The sequence below is a fragment of the Scyliorhinus canicula genome, chromosome 5 (assembly GCF_902713615.1).
Source record: "Scyliorhinus canicula chromosome 5, sScyCan1.1, whole genome shotgun sequence".
Taxonomy (NCBI): Eukaryota; Metazoa; Chordata; class Chondrichthyes; order Carcharhiniformes; family Scyliorhinidae; genus Scyliorhinus; species Scyliorhinus canicula.
The window spans coordinates 228058712-228073263 of record NC_052150.1 but is presented as its reverse complement, the minus strand read 5'-3'; the positions used below and the strand labels follow the sequence as shown (position 1 = coordinate 228073263).

Sequence of the window (14552 nt, the reverse complement as noted above, 5' to 3'; positions counted from 1 at the left end):
CCATTGCCTGTCCACTGTCCTTCCTTTCAGTAATGTTTCCTAGTCCGTTATAGCCAGCTCCTGCATCATAGCATCTCAGTTACCTTTACTGAGGTTCAGGAGCCGAGCTCAGTGTTTGATTGCCAGCACACACAGGATGGGCTGAAGGGCCTGTTTCTGCACTGCAACACTCTGACTCGCTCACCACCACCTTCTCGAGGGGCTAGAAATCCTGGCCGAGCCACCGCAGCCCACATCCCGGAAATAAATACAAAAGACCAATCAGCTTATTGACGCAAGGATGTTAACCCCGTCTCCGAGAGGGTTTCAACTGTGCCACTGGATTTCCCCATAGAAACCACCGGAAAAAAGGGAGCAGACATTCAGCCCATCACTTCTGTACCAAAAGCTATTGAAGCCCCTTCCACAATCGTCCCCATAACGCTGCAAATATTTCCACATCAGATACAGTTCCTTTTGATAGTCTATATGGAATATGGTGCACCTCACTGTGTTGTGTGGGATATTCCAGTCAGCTGCCCACATTGAGAGCTTCCCCTCATACCTGCCACCCTTTAACAATCAGGTCCCGCGGTGCCCGAGGGGGGGGGGTGCCATACCTTCCAGGTGCTGAATGAGAGGAGGGAGCTCCTCATTCCAGACATTCACCACTCGAGGGTGGACGATGGGGGCAGCGACCAGCAACAACCTCAATGCCGGGATCCCTCGCCCCCTCCCCCGATACGGGAAGGAGGAGATCACCTGGAAAAAGCGGGAAGACAGCAGCGTTACAACGGTCCGCACCCAATCTGACGGAAGCGGAGTGTTTGGTTAACGGACAGCAGGTCTGCAGAGACGTCCACTCACCATTAATCGCGTCAGTAACGCCAGAGGGTTGGGCAGATCTAAGATGGAAGGAAAAATAGAAATAGAATTGCACGTTTCACGCTGCCCTCCGACCAGGAAAACTCGGGTTACAGTAATCACATCCCACAGCCACTGAAACTTGTAGATCGATCTCCACCTGTCTCTCCCTGTAAAGCTCCCTCTACACTCACCCCATCAAACACTCCCAGGACAGGTGCAGCACGGGGTTAGATACAGAGTAAAGCTCCCTCTACACTGTCCCCATCAAACACTCCCAGGACAGGTACAGCACGGGGTTAGATACAGAGTAAAGCTCCCTCTACACTGTCCCCATCAAACACTCCCAGGACAGGTACAGCACGGGGTTAGATACAGAGTAAAGCTCCCTCTACACTGTCCACATCAAACACTCCCAGAACAGGTACAGCACGGGATTAGATACAGAGTAAAGCTCCCTCCACACTGTCCCCATCAAACACTCCCAGGACAGGTACAGCACGGGGTTAGATACAGAGTAAAGCTCCCTCTACACTGTGCCCATCAAACACTCCCAGGACAGGTACAGCACGGGATTAGATACAGAGTAAAGCTCTCGCTACACTGTCCCATTAAACACTCCCAGGACAGGTACAGCACGGGGTTAGATACAGAGTAAAGCTCCCTCTACACTGTCCACATCAAACACTCCCAGGACAGGTACAGCACAGGGTTAGATACAGAGTAAAGCTCCCTCCACACTGTCCCCATCAAACACTCCCAGGACAGGTGCAGCACGGGGTTAGATACAGAGTAAAGCTCCCTCTACACTGTGCCCATCAAACACTCCCAGGACAGGTACAGCACGGGATTAGATACAGAGTAAAGCTCTCGCTACACTGTCCCCATCAAACACTCCCAGGACAGGTACAGCACGGGGTTAGATACAGAGTAAAGCTCCCTCTACACTGTCCCCATCAAACACTCCCAGGACAGGTACAGCACGGGGTTAGATACAAAGTAAAGCTCCCTCTACACTGTCCCCGTCAAACACTCCCAGGACAGGTAAAGCATGGGGTTAGACACAGAGTAAAGCTCCCTCTACACTCTCCCCATCAAACACTCCCAGGACAGGTACAGCCCGGGGTTAGATACAGAGTAAAGCTCTCTCTACACTGTCCCCGTCAAACACTCCCAGGACAGGTACAGCACGGGGTTAGATACAGAGTAAAGCTCCCTCAACACTGTCCCCATCAAACACTCCCAGGACAGGTACAGCACGGGGTTAGATACAAAGTAAAGCTCCCTCTACACTGTCCCCATCAAACACTCCCAGGACAGGTACAGCACGGGGTTAGATACAGAGTAAAGCTCCCTCTACACTGTCCCCATCAAACACTCCCAGGACAGGTACAGCACGGGGTTAGATACAGAGTAAAGCTCCCTCTACACTGTCCCCATCAAACACTCCCAGGACAGGTACAGCACAGGGTTAGATACAGAGTAAAGCTCCCTCTACACTGTCCCCATCAAACACTCCCAGGACAGGTACAGTACGGGGTTAGATACAGAGTAAAGCTCCCTCTACACTGTCCCCATCAAACACTCCCAGGACAGGTACAGCACGGGGTTAGATACAGAGTAAAGCTCCCTCTACACTGGCCCCATCAAACACTCCCAGGACAGGTACAGCACCGGGGTTAGATACAGAGTAAAGCTCCCTCAACACTGTCCCCATCAAACACTCCCAGGACAGGTACAGCACGGGGTTAGATACAAAGTAAAGCTCCCTCTACACTGTCCCCGTCAAACACTCCCAGGACAGGTAAAGCATGGGGTTAGATACAGAGTAAAGCTCTCTCTACACTGTCCCCATCAAACACTCCCAGGACAGGTACAGCACCGGGGTTAGATACAGAGTAAAGCTCCCTCCACACTGTCCCCATCAAACATATCTAGATCAGGTACAGCACGGGGTTAGATACAAAGTAAAGCTCCCTCTACACTGTCCCCATCAAACACTCCCAGGACAGGTACAGCACGGGGTTAGATACAGAGTAAAGCTTCCTCTATACTGACTCCATCAAACACTCCCAGAACAGGTACAGCACGGGGTCAGATACAGAGTAAAGCTCCCTCTACACTGTCCACATCAAACACTCCCAGGACAGGTACAGCACGGGGTTAGATGCAAAGTAAAGCTCCCTCTACACTGTCCCCATCAAACAGTCCCAGGACAGGTACAGCATGGGGTTAGATACAGAGTAAAGCTCCCTCTACACTGTCCCCATCAAACACACCCAGGACAGGTACAGCACGGGGTTACATACAGAGTAAAGCTCCCTCTACACTGTCCCCATCAAACACTCCCAGGGCATGTACAGCCCGGGGTTAGATACAGAGTAAAGCTCTCTCTACACTGTCCCCGTCAAACACTCCCAGGACAGGTACAGCACGGGGTTAGATACAGAGTAAAGCTCTCTCTACACTGTCCCCGTCAAACACTCCCAGGACAGGTACAGCATGGGGTGAGACACAGAGTAAAGCTCCCTCTACACTGTCCCCATCAAACACTCCCAGGACAGGTACAGCACGGGGTTAGATACAGAGTAAAGCTCCCTCAACACTGTCCCCATCAAACACTCCCAGGACAGGTACAGCACGGGGTTAGATACAAAGTAAAGCTCCCTCTACACTGTCCCCATCAAACACTCCCAGGACAGGTACAGCACGGGGTTAGATACAGAGTAAAGCTCCCTCTACACTGACTCCATCAAACACTCCCAGGACAGGTACAGCACGGGGTTAGATACAGAGTAAAGCTCCCTCCACACTGTCACCATCAAACACATCTAGATCAGGTACAGCACGGGGTTAGATACAAAGTAAAGCTCGCTCTACACTGTCCCCATCAAACGCTCCCAGGACAGGTACAGCACGGGGTTAGATACAGAGTAAAGCTTCCTCTATACTGACTCCATCAAACACTCCCAGAACAGGTACAGCACGGGGTCAGATACAGAGTAAAGCTCCCTCTACACTGTCCACATCAACACTCCCAGGACAGGTACAGCACGGGGTTAGATGCAAAGTAAAGCTCCCTCTACACTGTCCCCATCAAACAGTCCCAGGACAGGTACAGCATGGGGTTAGATACAGAGTAAAGCTCCCTCTACACTGTCCCCATCAAACACACCCAGGGCAGGTACAGCACGGGGTTACATACAGAGTAAAGCTCCCTCTACACTGTCCCCATCAAACACTCCCAGGACAGGTACAGCACGGGGTTAGATACAGAGTAAAGCTCCCTCTACACTGTCCCCATCAAACACTCCCAGGACAGGTACAGCACGGGGTTAGATACAGAGTAAAGCTCCCTCTACACTGTCCCCATCAAACACTCCCAGGACAGGTACAGCACGGGGTTAGATACAGAGTAAAGCTCCCTCTACACTGTCCCCATCAAACACTCCCAGGACAGGTACAGCATGGGGTTAGATACAGAGTAAAGCTCCCTCTACACTGTCCCCATCAAACACACCCAGGACAGGTACAGCACGGGGTTACATACAGAGTAAAGCTCCCTCTCCACTGTCCCCATCAAACACTCCCAGGACATGTACAGCCCGGGGTTAGATACAGAGTAAAGCTCTCTCTACACTGTCCCCGTCAAACACTCCCAGGTTAGTACAGCACGGGGTTAGATACAGAGTAAAGCTCTCTCTACACTGTCCCCGTCAAACACTCCCAGGACAGGTACAGCATGGGGTTAGACACAGAGTAAAGCTCCCTCTACACTGCCCCACCAAACACTCCCAGGACAGGTACAGCACGGGGTTAGATACAGAGTAAAGCTCCCTCAACACTGTCCCCATCAAACACTCCCAGGACAGGTACAGCACGGGGTTAGATACAAAGTAAAGCTCCCTCTACACTGTCCCCATCAAACACTCCCAGGACAGGTACAGCACGGGGTTAGATACAGAGTAAAGCTCCCTCTACACTGACTCCATCAAACACTCCCAGGACAGGTACAGCACGGGGTTAGATACAGAGTAAAGCTCCCTCCACACTGTCCCCATCAAACACATCTAGATCAGGTACTGCACGGGGTTAGATACAAAGTAAAGCTCCCCCTACACTGTCCCCATCAAACACTCCCAGGACAGGTACAGCATGGGGTTAGATACAGAGTAAAGCTCCCTCTACACTGTCCCCATCAAACACACCCAGGGCAGGTACAGCACGGGGTTACATACAGAGTAAAGCTCCCTCTACACTGTCCCCATCAAACACTCCCAGGACAGGTACAGCACGGGGTTAGATACAGAGTAAAGCTCCCTCTACACTGTCCCCATCAAACACTCCCAGGACAGGTACAGCACGGGGTTAGATACAGAGTAAAGCTCCCTCTACACTGTCCCCATCAAACACTCCCAGGACAGGTACAGCACGGGGTTAGATACAGAGTAAAGCTCCCTCTACACTGTCCCCATCAAACACTCCCAGGACAGGTACAGTACGGGTTAGATACAGAGTAAAGCTCCCTCTACACTGTACCCATCAAACACTCCCAGGACAGGTACAGCACGGGGTTAGATACAGAGTAAAGCTCCCTCTACACTGGCCCCATCAAACACTCCCAGGACAGGTACAGCACGGGGTTAGATACAGAGTAAAGCTCCCTCAACACTGTCCCCATCAAACACTCCCAGGACACGTACAGCACGGGGTTAGATACAAAGTAAAGCTCCCTCTACACTGTCCCCGTCAAACACTCCCAGGACAGGTACAGCACGGGGTTAGATACAGAGTAAAGCTCCCTCTACACTGTCCCCATCAAACACTCCCAGGACAGGTACAGCACGGGGTTAGATACAGAGTAAAGCTCCCTCTACACTGTCCCCATCAAACACTCCCAGGACAGGTACAGTACGGGGTTAGATACAGAGTAAAGCTCCCTCTACACTGTCCCCATCAAACACTCCCAGGACAGGTACAGCACGGGGTTAGATACAGAGTAAAGCTCCCTCTACACTGGCCCCATCAAACACTCCCAGGACAGGTAAAGCTCCCTCAACACTGTCCCCATCAAACACTCCCAGGACAGGTACAACACGGGGTTAGATACAAAGTAAAGCTCCCTCTACACTGTCCCCGTCAAACACTCCCAGGACAGGTAAAGCATGGGGTTTGATACAGAGTAAAGCTCTCTCTACACTGTCCCCATCAAACACTCCCAGGACAGGTACAGCACCGGGGTTAGATACAGAGTAAAGCTCCCTCCACACTGTCCCCATCAAACATATCTAGATCAGGTACAGCACGGGGTTAGATACAAAGTAAAGCTCCCTCTACACTGTCCCCATCAAACACTCCCAGGACAGGTACAGCACGGGGTTAGATACAGAGTAAAGCTTCCTCTATACTGACTCCATCAAACACTCCCAGAACAGGTACAGCACGGGGTCAGATACAGAGTAAAGCTCCCTCTACACTGTCCACATCAAACACTCCCAGGACAGGTACAGCACGGGGTTAGATGCAAAGTAAAGCTCCCTCTACACTGTCCCCATCAAACAGTCCCAGGACAGGTACAGCATGGGGTTAGATACAGAGTAAAGCTCCCTCTACCCTGTCCCCATCAAACACACCCAGGACAGGTACAGCACGGGGTTACATACAGAGTAAAGCTCCCTCTACACTGTCCCCATCAAACACTCCCAGGACATGTACAGCACGGGGTTAGATACAGAGTAAAGCTCCCTCTACACTGTCCCCATCAAACACTCCCAGGACAGGTACAGCACGGGGTTAGATACAGAGTAAAGCTCCCTCTACACTGTCCCCATCAAACACTCCCAGGACAGGTACAGCACGGGGTCAGATACAGAGTAAAGCTCCCTCTACACTGTCCCCATCAAACACTCCCAGGACAGGTACAGTACGGGGTTAGATACAGAGTAAAGCTCCCTCTACACTGTCCCCATCAAACACTCCCAGGACAGGTACAGCACGGGGTTAGATACAGAGTAAAGCTCCCTCTACACTGGCCCCATCAAACACTCCCAGGACAGGTACAGCACCGGGGTTAGATACAGAGTAAAGCTCCCTCAACACTGTCCCCATCAAACACTCCCAGGACAGGTACAGCACGGGGTTAGATACAAAGAAAAGCTCTCTCTACACTGTCCCCGTCAAACACTCCCAGGACAGGTAAAGCATGGGGTTAGATACAGAGTAAAGCTCCCTCTACACTGTCCCCATCAAACACTCCCAGGACAGGTACAGCACCGGGGTTAGATACAGAGTAAAGCTCCCTCCACACGGTCCCCATCAAACATATCTACATCAGGTACAGCACGGGGTTAGATACAAAGTAAAGCTCCCTCTACACTGTCCCCATCAAACACTCCCAGGACAGGTAAAGCACGGGGTTAGATACAGAGTAAAGCTCCCTCTACACTGTCCCCATCAAACACTCCCAGGACAGGTACAGCACGGGGTTAGATACAGAGTAAAGCTCCCTCTACACTGTCCCCATCATACACTCCCAGGACAGGTACAGCACGGGGTTAGATACAGAGTAAAGCTCCCTCCACACTGTCCCCATCAAACACATCTAGATCAGGTACAGCACGGGGTTAGATACAAAGTAAAGCTCCCTCTACACTGTCCCCATCAAACACTCCCAGGACAGGTACAGCACGGGGTTAGATACAGAGTAAAGCTCCCTCAACACTGTCCCTGTCAAACACTCCCAGGACAGGTAAAGCATGGGGTTAGACACAGAGTAAAGCTCGCTCTACACTGTCCCCATCAAACGCTCCCAGGACAGGTACAGCACGGGGTTAGATACAGAGTAAAGCTTCCTCTATACTGACTCCATCAAACACTCGCAGAACAGGTACAGCACGGGGTCAGATACAGAGTAAAGCTCCCTCTACACTGTCCACATCAAACACTCCCAGGACAGGTACAGCACGGGGTTAGATGCAAAGTAAATCTCCCTCTACACTGTCCCCATCAAACAGTCCCAGGACAGGTACAGCATGGGGTTAGATACAGAGTAAAGCTCCCTCTACACTGTCCCCATCAAACACACCCAGGACAGGTACAGCACGGGGTTACATACAGAGTAAAGCTCCCTCTACACTGTCCCCATCAAACACTCCCAGGACAGGTACAGCACGGGGTTAGATACAGAGTAAAGCTCCCTCTACACTGTCCCCATCAAACACTCCCAGGACAGGTACAGCACGGGGTTAGATACAGAGTAAAGCTCCCTCTACACTGTCCCCATCAAACACTCCCAGGACAGGTACAGCACGGGGTTAGATACAGAGTAAAGCTCCCTCTACACTGTCCCCATCAAACACTCCCAGGACAGGTACAGCACGGGGTTAGATACAGAGTAAAGCTCCCTCTACACTGTCCCCATCAAACACTCCCAGGACAGGTACAGTACGGGGTTAGATACAGAGTAAAGCTCCCTCTACACTGTCCCCATCAAACACTCCCAGGACAGGTACAGCACCGGGGTTAGATACAGAGTAAAGCTCCCTCCACACTGTCCCCATCAAACATATCTAGATCAGGTACAGCACGTGGTTAGATACAAAGTAAAGCTCCCTCTACACTGTCCCCATCAAACACTCCCAGGACAGATACAGCACCGGGGTTAGATACAGAGTAAAGCTCCCTCTACACTGTCCCCATCAAACACTCCAAGGACAGGTACAGCACGGGGTTAGATACAGAGTATACTCCCTCTACACTGTACCCATCAAACACTCCCAGGACAGGTACAGCACGGGGTTAGATACAGAGTAAAGCTCCCTCTACACTGTCCCTGTCAAACACTCCCAGGACAGGTACAGCACGGGGTTAGATACAAAGAAAAGCTCTCTCTACACTGTCCCCGTCAAACACTCCCAGGACAGGTAAAGCATGGGGTTAGATACAGAGTAAAGCTCCCTCTACACTGTCCCCATCAAACACTCCCAGGACAGGTACAGCACCGGGGTTAGATACAGAGTAAAGCTCCCTCCACACGGTCCCCATCAAACATATCTAGATCAGGTACAGCACGGGGTTAGATACAAAGTAAAGCTCCCTCTACACTGTCCCCATCAAACACTCCCAGGACAGGTACAGCACGGGGTTAGATACAGAGTAAAGCTCCCTCTACACTGTCCCCATCAAACACTCCCAGGACAGGTACAGCACGGGGTTAGATACAGAGTAAAGCTCCCTCTACACTGTCCCCATCATACACTCCCAGGACAGGTACAGCACGGGGTTAGATACAGAGTAAAGCTCCCTCCACACTGTCCCCATCAAACACATCTAGATCAGGTACAGCACGGGGTTAGATACAAAGTAAAGCTCCCTCTACACTGTCCCCATCAAACACTCCCAGGACAGGTACAGCACGGGGTTAGATACAGAGTAAAGCTCCCTCAACACTGTCCCTGTCAAACACTCCCAGGACAGGTAAAGCATGGGGTTAGACACAGAGTAAAGCTCGCTCTACACTGTCCCCATCAAACGCTCCCAGGACAGGTACAGCACGGGGTTAGATACAGAGTAAAGCTTCCTCTATACTGACTCCATCAAACACTCGCAGAACAGGTACAGCACGGGGTCAGATACAGAGTAAAGCTCCCTCTACACTGTCCACATCAAACACTCCCAGGACAGGTACAGCACGGGGTTAGATGCAAAGTAAATCTCCCTCTACACTGTCCCCATCAAACAGTCCCAGGACAGGTACAGCATGGGGTTAGATACAGAGTAAAGCTCCCTCTACACTGTCCCCATCAAACACACCCAGGACAGGTACAGCACGGGGTTACATACAGAGTAAAGCTCCCTCTACACTGTCCCCATCAAACACTCCCAGGACAGGTACAGCACGGGGTTAGATACAGAGTAAAGCTCCCTCTACACTGTCCCCATCAAACACTCCCAGGACAGGTACAGCACGGGGTTAGATACAGAGTAAAGCTCCCTCTACACTGTCCCCATCAAACACTCCCAGGACAGGTACAGCACGGGGTTAGATACAGAGTAAAGCTCCCTCTACACTGTCCCCATCAAACACTCCCAGGACAGGTACAGCACGGGGTTAGATACAAAGTAAAGCTCCCTCTACACTGTCCCCATCAAACACTCCCAGGACAGGTACAGTACGGGGTTAGATACAGAGTAAAGCTCCCTCTACACTGTCCCCATCAAACACTCCCAGGACAGGTACAGCACCGGGGTTAGATACAGAGTAAAGCTCCCTCCACACTGTCCCCATCAAACATATCTAGATCAGGTACAGCACGTGGTTAGATACAAAGTAAAGCTCCCTCTACACTGTCCCCATCAAACACTCCCAGGACAGATACAGCACCGGGGTTAGATACAGAGTAAAGCTCCCTCTACACTGTCCCCATCAAACACTCCAAGGACAGGTACAGCACGGGGTTAGATACAGAGTATACTCCCTCTACACTGTACCCATCAAACACTCCCAGGACAGGTACAGCACGGGGTTAGATACAGAGTAAAGCTCCCTCTACACTGTCCCTGTCAAACACTCCCAGGACAGGTAAAGCATGGGGTTAGACACAGAGTAAAGCTCGCTCTACACTGTCCCCATCAAACGCTCCCAGGACAGGTACAGCACGGGGTTAGATACAGAGTAAAGCTTCCTCTATACTGACTCCATCAAACACTCGCAGAACAGGTACAGCACGGGGTCAGATACAGAGTAAAGCTCCCTCTACACTGTCCACATCAAACACTCCCAGGACAGGTACAGCACGGGGTTAGATGCAAAGTAAATCTCCCTCTACACTGTCCCCATCAAACAGTCCCAGGACAGGTACAGCATGGGGTTAGATACAGAGTAAAGCTCCCTCTACACTGTCCCCATCAAACACTCCCAGGACAGGTACAGCACGGGGTTACATACAGAGTAAAGCTCCCTCTACACTGTCCCCATCAAACACTCCCAGGACAGGTACAGCACGGGGTTAGATACAGAGTAAAGCTCCCTCTACACTGTCCCCATCAAACACTCCCAGGACAGGTACAGCACGGGGTTAGATACAGAGTAAAGCTCCCTCTACACTGTCCCCATCAAACACTCCCAGGACAGGTACAGCACGGGGTTAGATACAGAGTAAAGCTCCCTCTACACTGTCCCCATCAAACACTCCCAGGACAGGTACAGCACGGGGTTAGATACAGAGTAAAGCTCCCTCTACACTGTCCCCATCAAACACTCCCAGGACAGGTACAGTACGGGGTTAGATACAGAGTAAAGCTCCCTCTACACTGTCCCCATCAAACACTCCCAGGACAGGTACAGCACCGGGGTTAGATACAGAGTAAAGCTCCCTCCACACTGTCCCCATCAAACATATCTAGATCAGGTACAGCACGTGGTTAGATACAAAGTAAAGCTCCCTCTACACTGTCCCCATCAAACACTCCCAGGACAGATACAGCACCGGGGTTAGATACAGAGTAAAGCTCCCTCTACACTGTCCCCATCAAACACTCCAAGGACAGGTACAGCACGGGGTTAGATACAGAGTAAAGCTCCCTCTACACTGTACCCATCAAACACTCCCAGGACAGGTACAGCACGGGGTTAGATACAGAGTATACTCCCTCTACACTGTACCCATCAAACACTCCCAGGACAGGTACAGCACGGGGTTAGATACAGAGTAAAGCTCCCTCTACACTGTCCACATCAAACACTCCCAGGACAGGTACAGCACGGGGTTAGATGCAAAGTAAAGCACAAATAAACTAATTGATAAGCTGGGGAGCACCACATCTGGTTCTGGTAAAGTCCTGACACATTTCCCAATGCACCAACCTTTCTCCGGGCAGTTGAGATGGAATTTGTTGCTGTTAGTTTGCTCTTTCTTTGCTCCCAGGAATGCCAGGCTGTGACAGACAGGAGCGAGGGCATTCAGATACGGTGCTGGGATCACAAACTGCAGCAGGAATGGCCACAGAACCTGTGCAGAGAGAAGAGGCAGTGTGGAGTGAGGGCCGTTCATTCTAACTTAAATAGATTGTGAAGACACTTAAATGAACAGCATTGTTTAATTAAGTGCCTAGAGCACGTATAAAGAGAGACTTACGACATTGGGGTAATCATGACACACATAGCTAATGCTGCATTCTACAAATAAACCTATTATTAAAAGGAAAAGTATTGGGATCTTATTCCACCATCTAGCTTGGTGTCTAGCTAAAACTGAACCGAGCGGAGTTCAGTCTGGGGGAGATGGCAGGTAGAGGAAGCAATAATTCAGCCTTGCTACTCATCTCAGTCAGCAGAACATCAGTTCAAATCCCAGTCAGGAGATTTGAGCACGATCAAACAGAACTGACAGCGCGGCACTGTCAGAGGGACAGTCCTGAGGGAGTGCCGCACTGTCAGAGGGTCGGTACTGAGGGAGCGCCGCACTGTCAGAGGGACAGTCCTGAGGGAGTGCCGCACTGTCAGAGGGTCGGTACTGAGGGAGCGCCGCACTGTCAGAGGGACAGTCCTGAGGGAGTGCCGCACTGTCAGAGGGTCAGTACTGAGGGAGTGCCGCACTGTCAGAGGGTCAGTACTGAGGGAGTGCCGCACTGTCAGAGGGTCAGTACTGAGGGAGTGCCGCACTGTCAGAGGGTCAGTACTGAGGGAGTGCCGCACTGTCAGAGGGTCAGTACTGAGGGAGCGCCGCACTGTCAGAGGGTCAGTACTGAGGGACCGCAGCACTGTCAGAGGGTCAGTACTGAGGGAGTGCAGCACTGCCAGAGGGTCAGTACTGAGGGAGTGCTGCACTGTCAGAGGGTGAGTACTGAGGGAGTGCTGCACTGTCAGCGGGTCAGTACTGAGGGAGCGCCGCACTGTCAGAGGGTCAGTACTGAGGGAGTGCTGCACTGTCAGAGGGTCAGTACTGAGTGCTGCAGTGTCAGAGGGTCAGTACTGAGGGAGTGCCGCAGTGTCAGAGAGGCAGTACTGAGGGAGTGCTGCACTGTCAGAGGGTCAGTACTGAGGGAGTGCTGCACTGTCAGAGGGTCAGTACTGAGGGAGTGCTGCACTGTCAGAGGGTCAGTACTGAGGGAGTGCTGCACTGTCAGAGGGTCAGTACTGAGGGAGTGCTGCACTGTCAGAGGGTCATAGAACATAGAACAGTACAGCACAGAACAGGCCCTTCGGCCCTCGATGTTGTGCCGAGCAATGATCACCCTACTCAAACCCACGTATCCACCCTATACCCGTAACCCAACAACCCCCCCCCCCCCCCCTAACCTTACTTTTAGGACACTACGGGCAATTTAGCATGGCCAATCCACCTAACTGAGGGAGCGCCACACTGTCAGAGGGTCAGTACTGAGGGAATGCTGCACTGTCAGAGGGTCAGTACTGAGGGAGTGCCGCACTGTCAGAGGGTCAGTACTGAGGGAGTGCCACACTGTCAGTGCGTCAGTACTGAGGGAGTGCTGCACTGTGGGAGGGTCAGTACTGAGGGAGTGCCGCACTGTCAGAGGGTCAGTACTGAGGGAGTGCTGCACTGTCAGAGAGTCAGTACAGAGATATTATTGTGAGACCCCCTCAGTCAGATTAAATTATGCCACATTTAAAATCCTCCGCAGAGAAAATTAAAATTCTGTGAGGTCAAATAGATTTTTGCTAAGTTTAAACACAAGTGGATGGATTTTTGACATTTCACCCCCGCAATGGTTTAATTAGCTGCAAGTCATGAACAGACTCGTCTATAATTCATTCGTTCCCTGAGTTAGCAGGATTGTTTCTCCGACCTTTGAGAACATTTAACTCTCTTTTAATGTAACAAATTCTCTGGTGACATGTCGAATTTCTACTTGTGGGATCCTGCTGTGCACAGACTGACCGCTGCTTTTCGCACATTGACACAGCGCCAACACAAAGTGCTCCACTGGCTGTGAACACATTGACATCTGGAGGCTGCAAAAACAGCTATGGAAACACCATTTTGTCATTTAAATGTAAACTCTAAAAGGAGAATGATTGTGTTACTGACGCTCTCCATCTTCTTCACTGTCGTGGTCAGCAGGTTCAGGATGTTGTCGCACATGTTCCGGAGGTTCTCATCCGTCACCTCGTCCGGATCGTAACTGTGCGGTTTGGGTGTCTGGAGGAGAGGAGGTTTCAGATCAATACACAGAGCCAACAGAGCAAGGCAGCAATCAGAAAAAACATCAATCCTGCGGAGGTGTCACTTTAATCCCAGAGTGGGGGAGGGGCGAGCGAGAGGGGGGGGGGGGAAAGAGAGGGGGCGAGCGAGAGGGGGGGGGGGGAAGAGGGGCGAGCGACGAGGGGGGGGGGAGAAGAGGGGCGAGCGACGAGGGGGGGGGAGAAGAGGGGCGAGCGACGAGGGGGGGGGAGAAGAGGGGCGAGCGACGAGGGGGGGGGGAAGAGGGGCGAGCGACGAGGGGGGGGAGAAGAGGGGCGAGCGACGAGGGGGGGGAGAAGAGGGGCGAGCGACGAGGGGGGGGGGGAGAAGAGGGGGCGAGCGACGAGGGGGGGGAGAAGAGGGGCGAGCGACGAGGGGGGGGGAAGGAGGGGCGAGCGACGAGGGGGGGGGGGAAGAGGGGCGAGCGACGAGGGGGGGGGGAAGAGGGGCGAGCGACGAGGGGGGGAAGAGGGCGACGGACGAGGTGGGGGGAAGAGGGCGAGCGCG

The 14552-nt window shown here is 52.1% G+C and overlaps 1 protein-coding gene across 1 annotated transcript in view; it reads right to left on the bottom strand.

Annotated features, from left to right (window-relative positions):
- Window positions 1-14552, bottom strand: part of LOC119965713 (maestro heat-like repeat-containing protein family member 1) — a 57024-nt gene that overhangs the window by 41352 nt on the left and 1120 nt on the right. Inside the window, exons 2-5 of the mRNA XM_038796474.1 lie at window positions 13893-14003; window positions 11708-11852; window positions 847-884; window positions 600-741 (exon numbers count right to left, since the gene is read on the bottom strand). Coding sequence (XP_038652402.1) covers window positions 600-741; window positions 847-884; window positions 11708-11852; window positions 13893-14003 — 436 coding nt within the window. The remainder of the gene's footprint in view (window positions 1-599; window positions 742-846; window positions 885-11707; window positions 11853-13892; window positions 14004-14552) is intronic.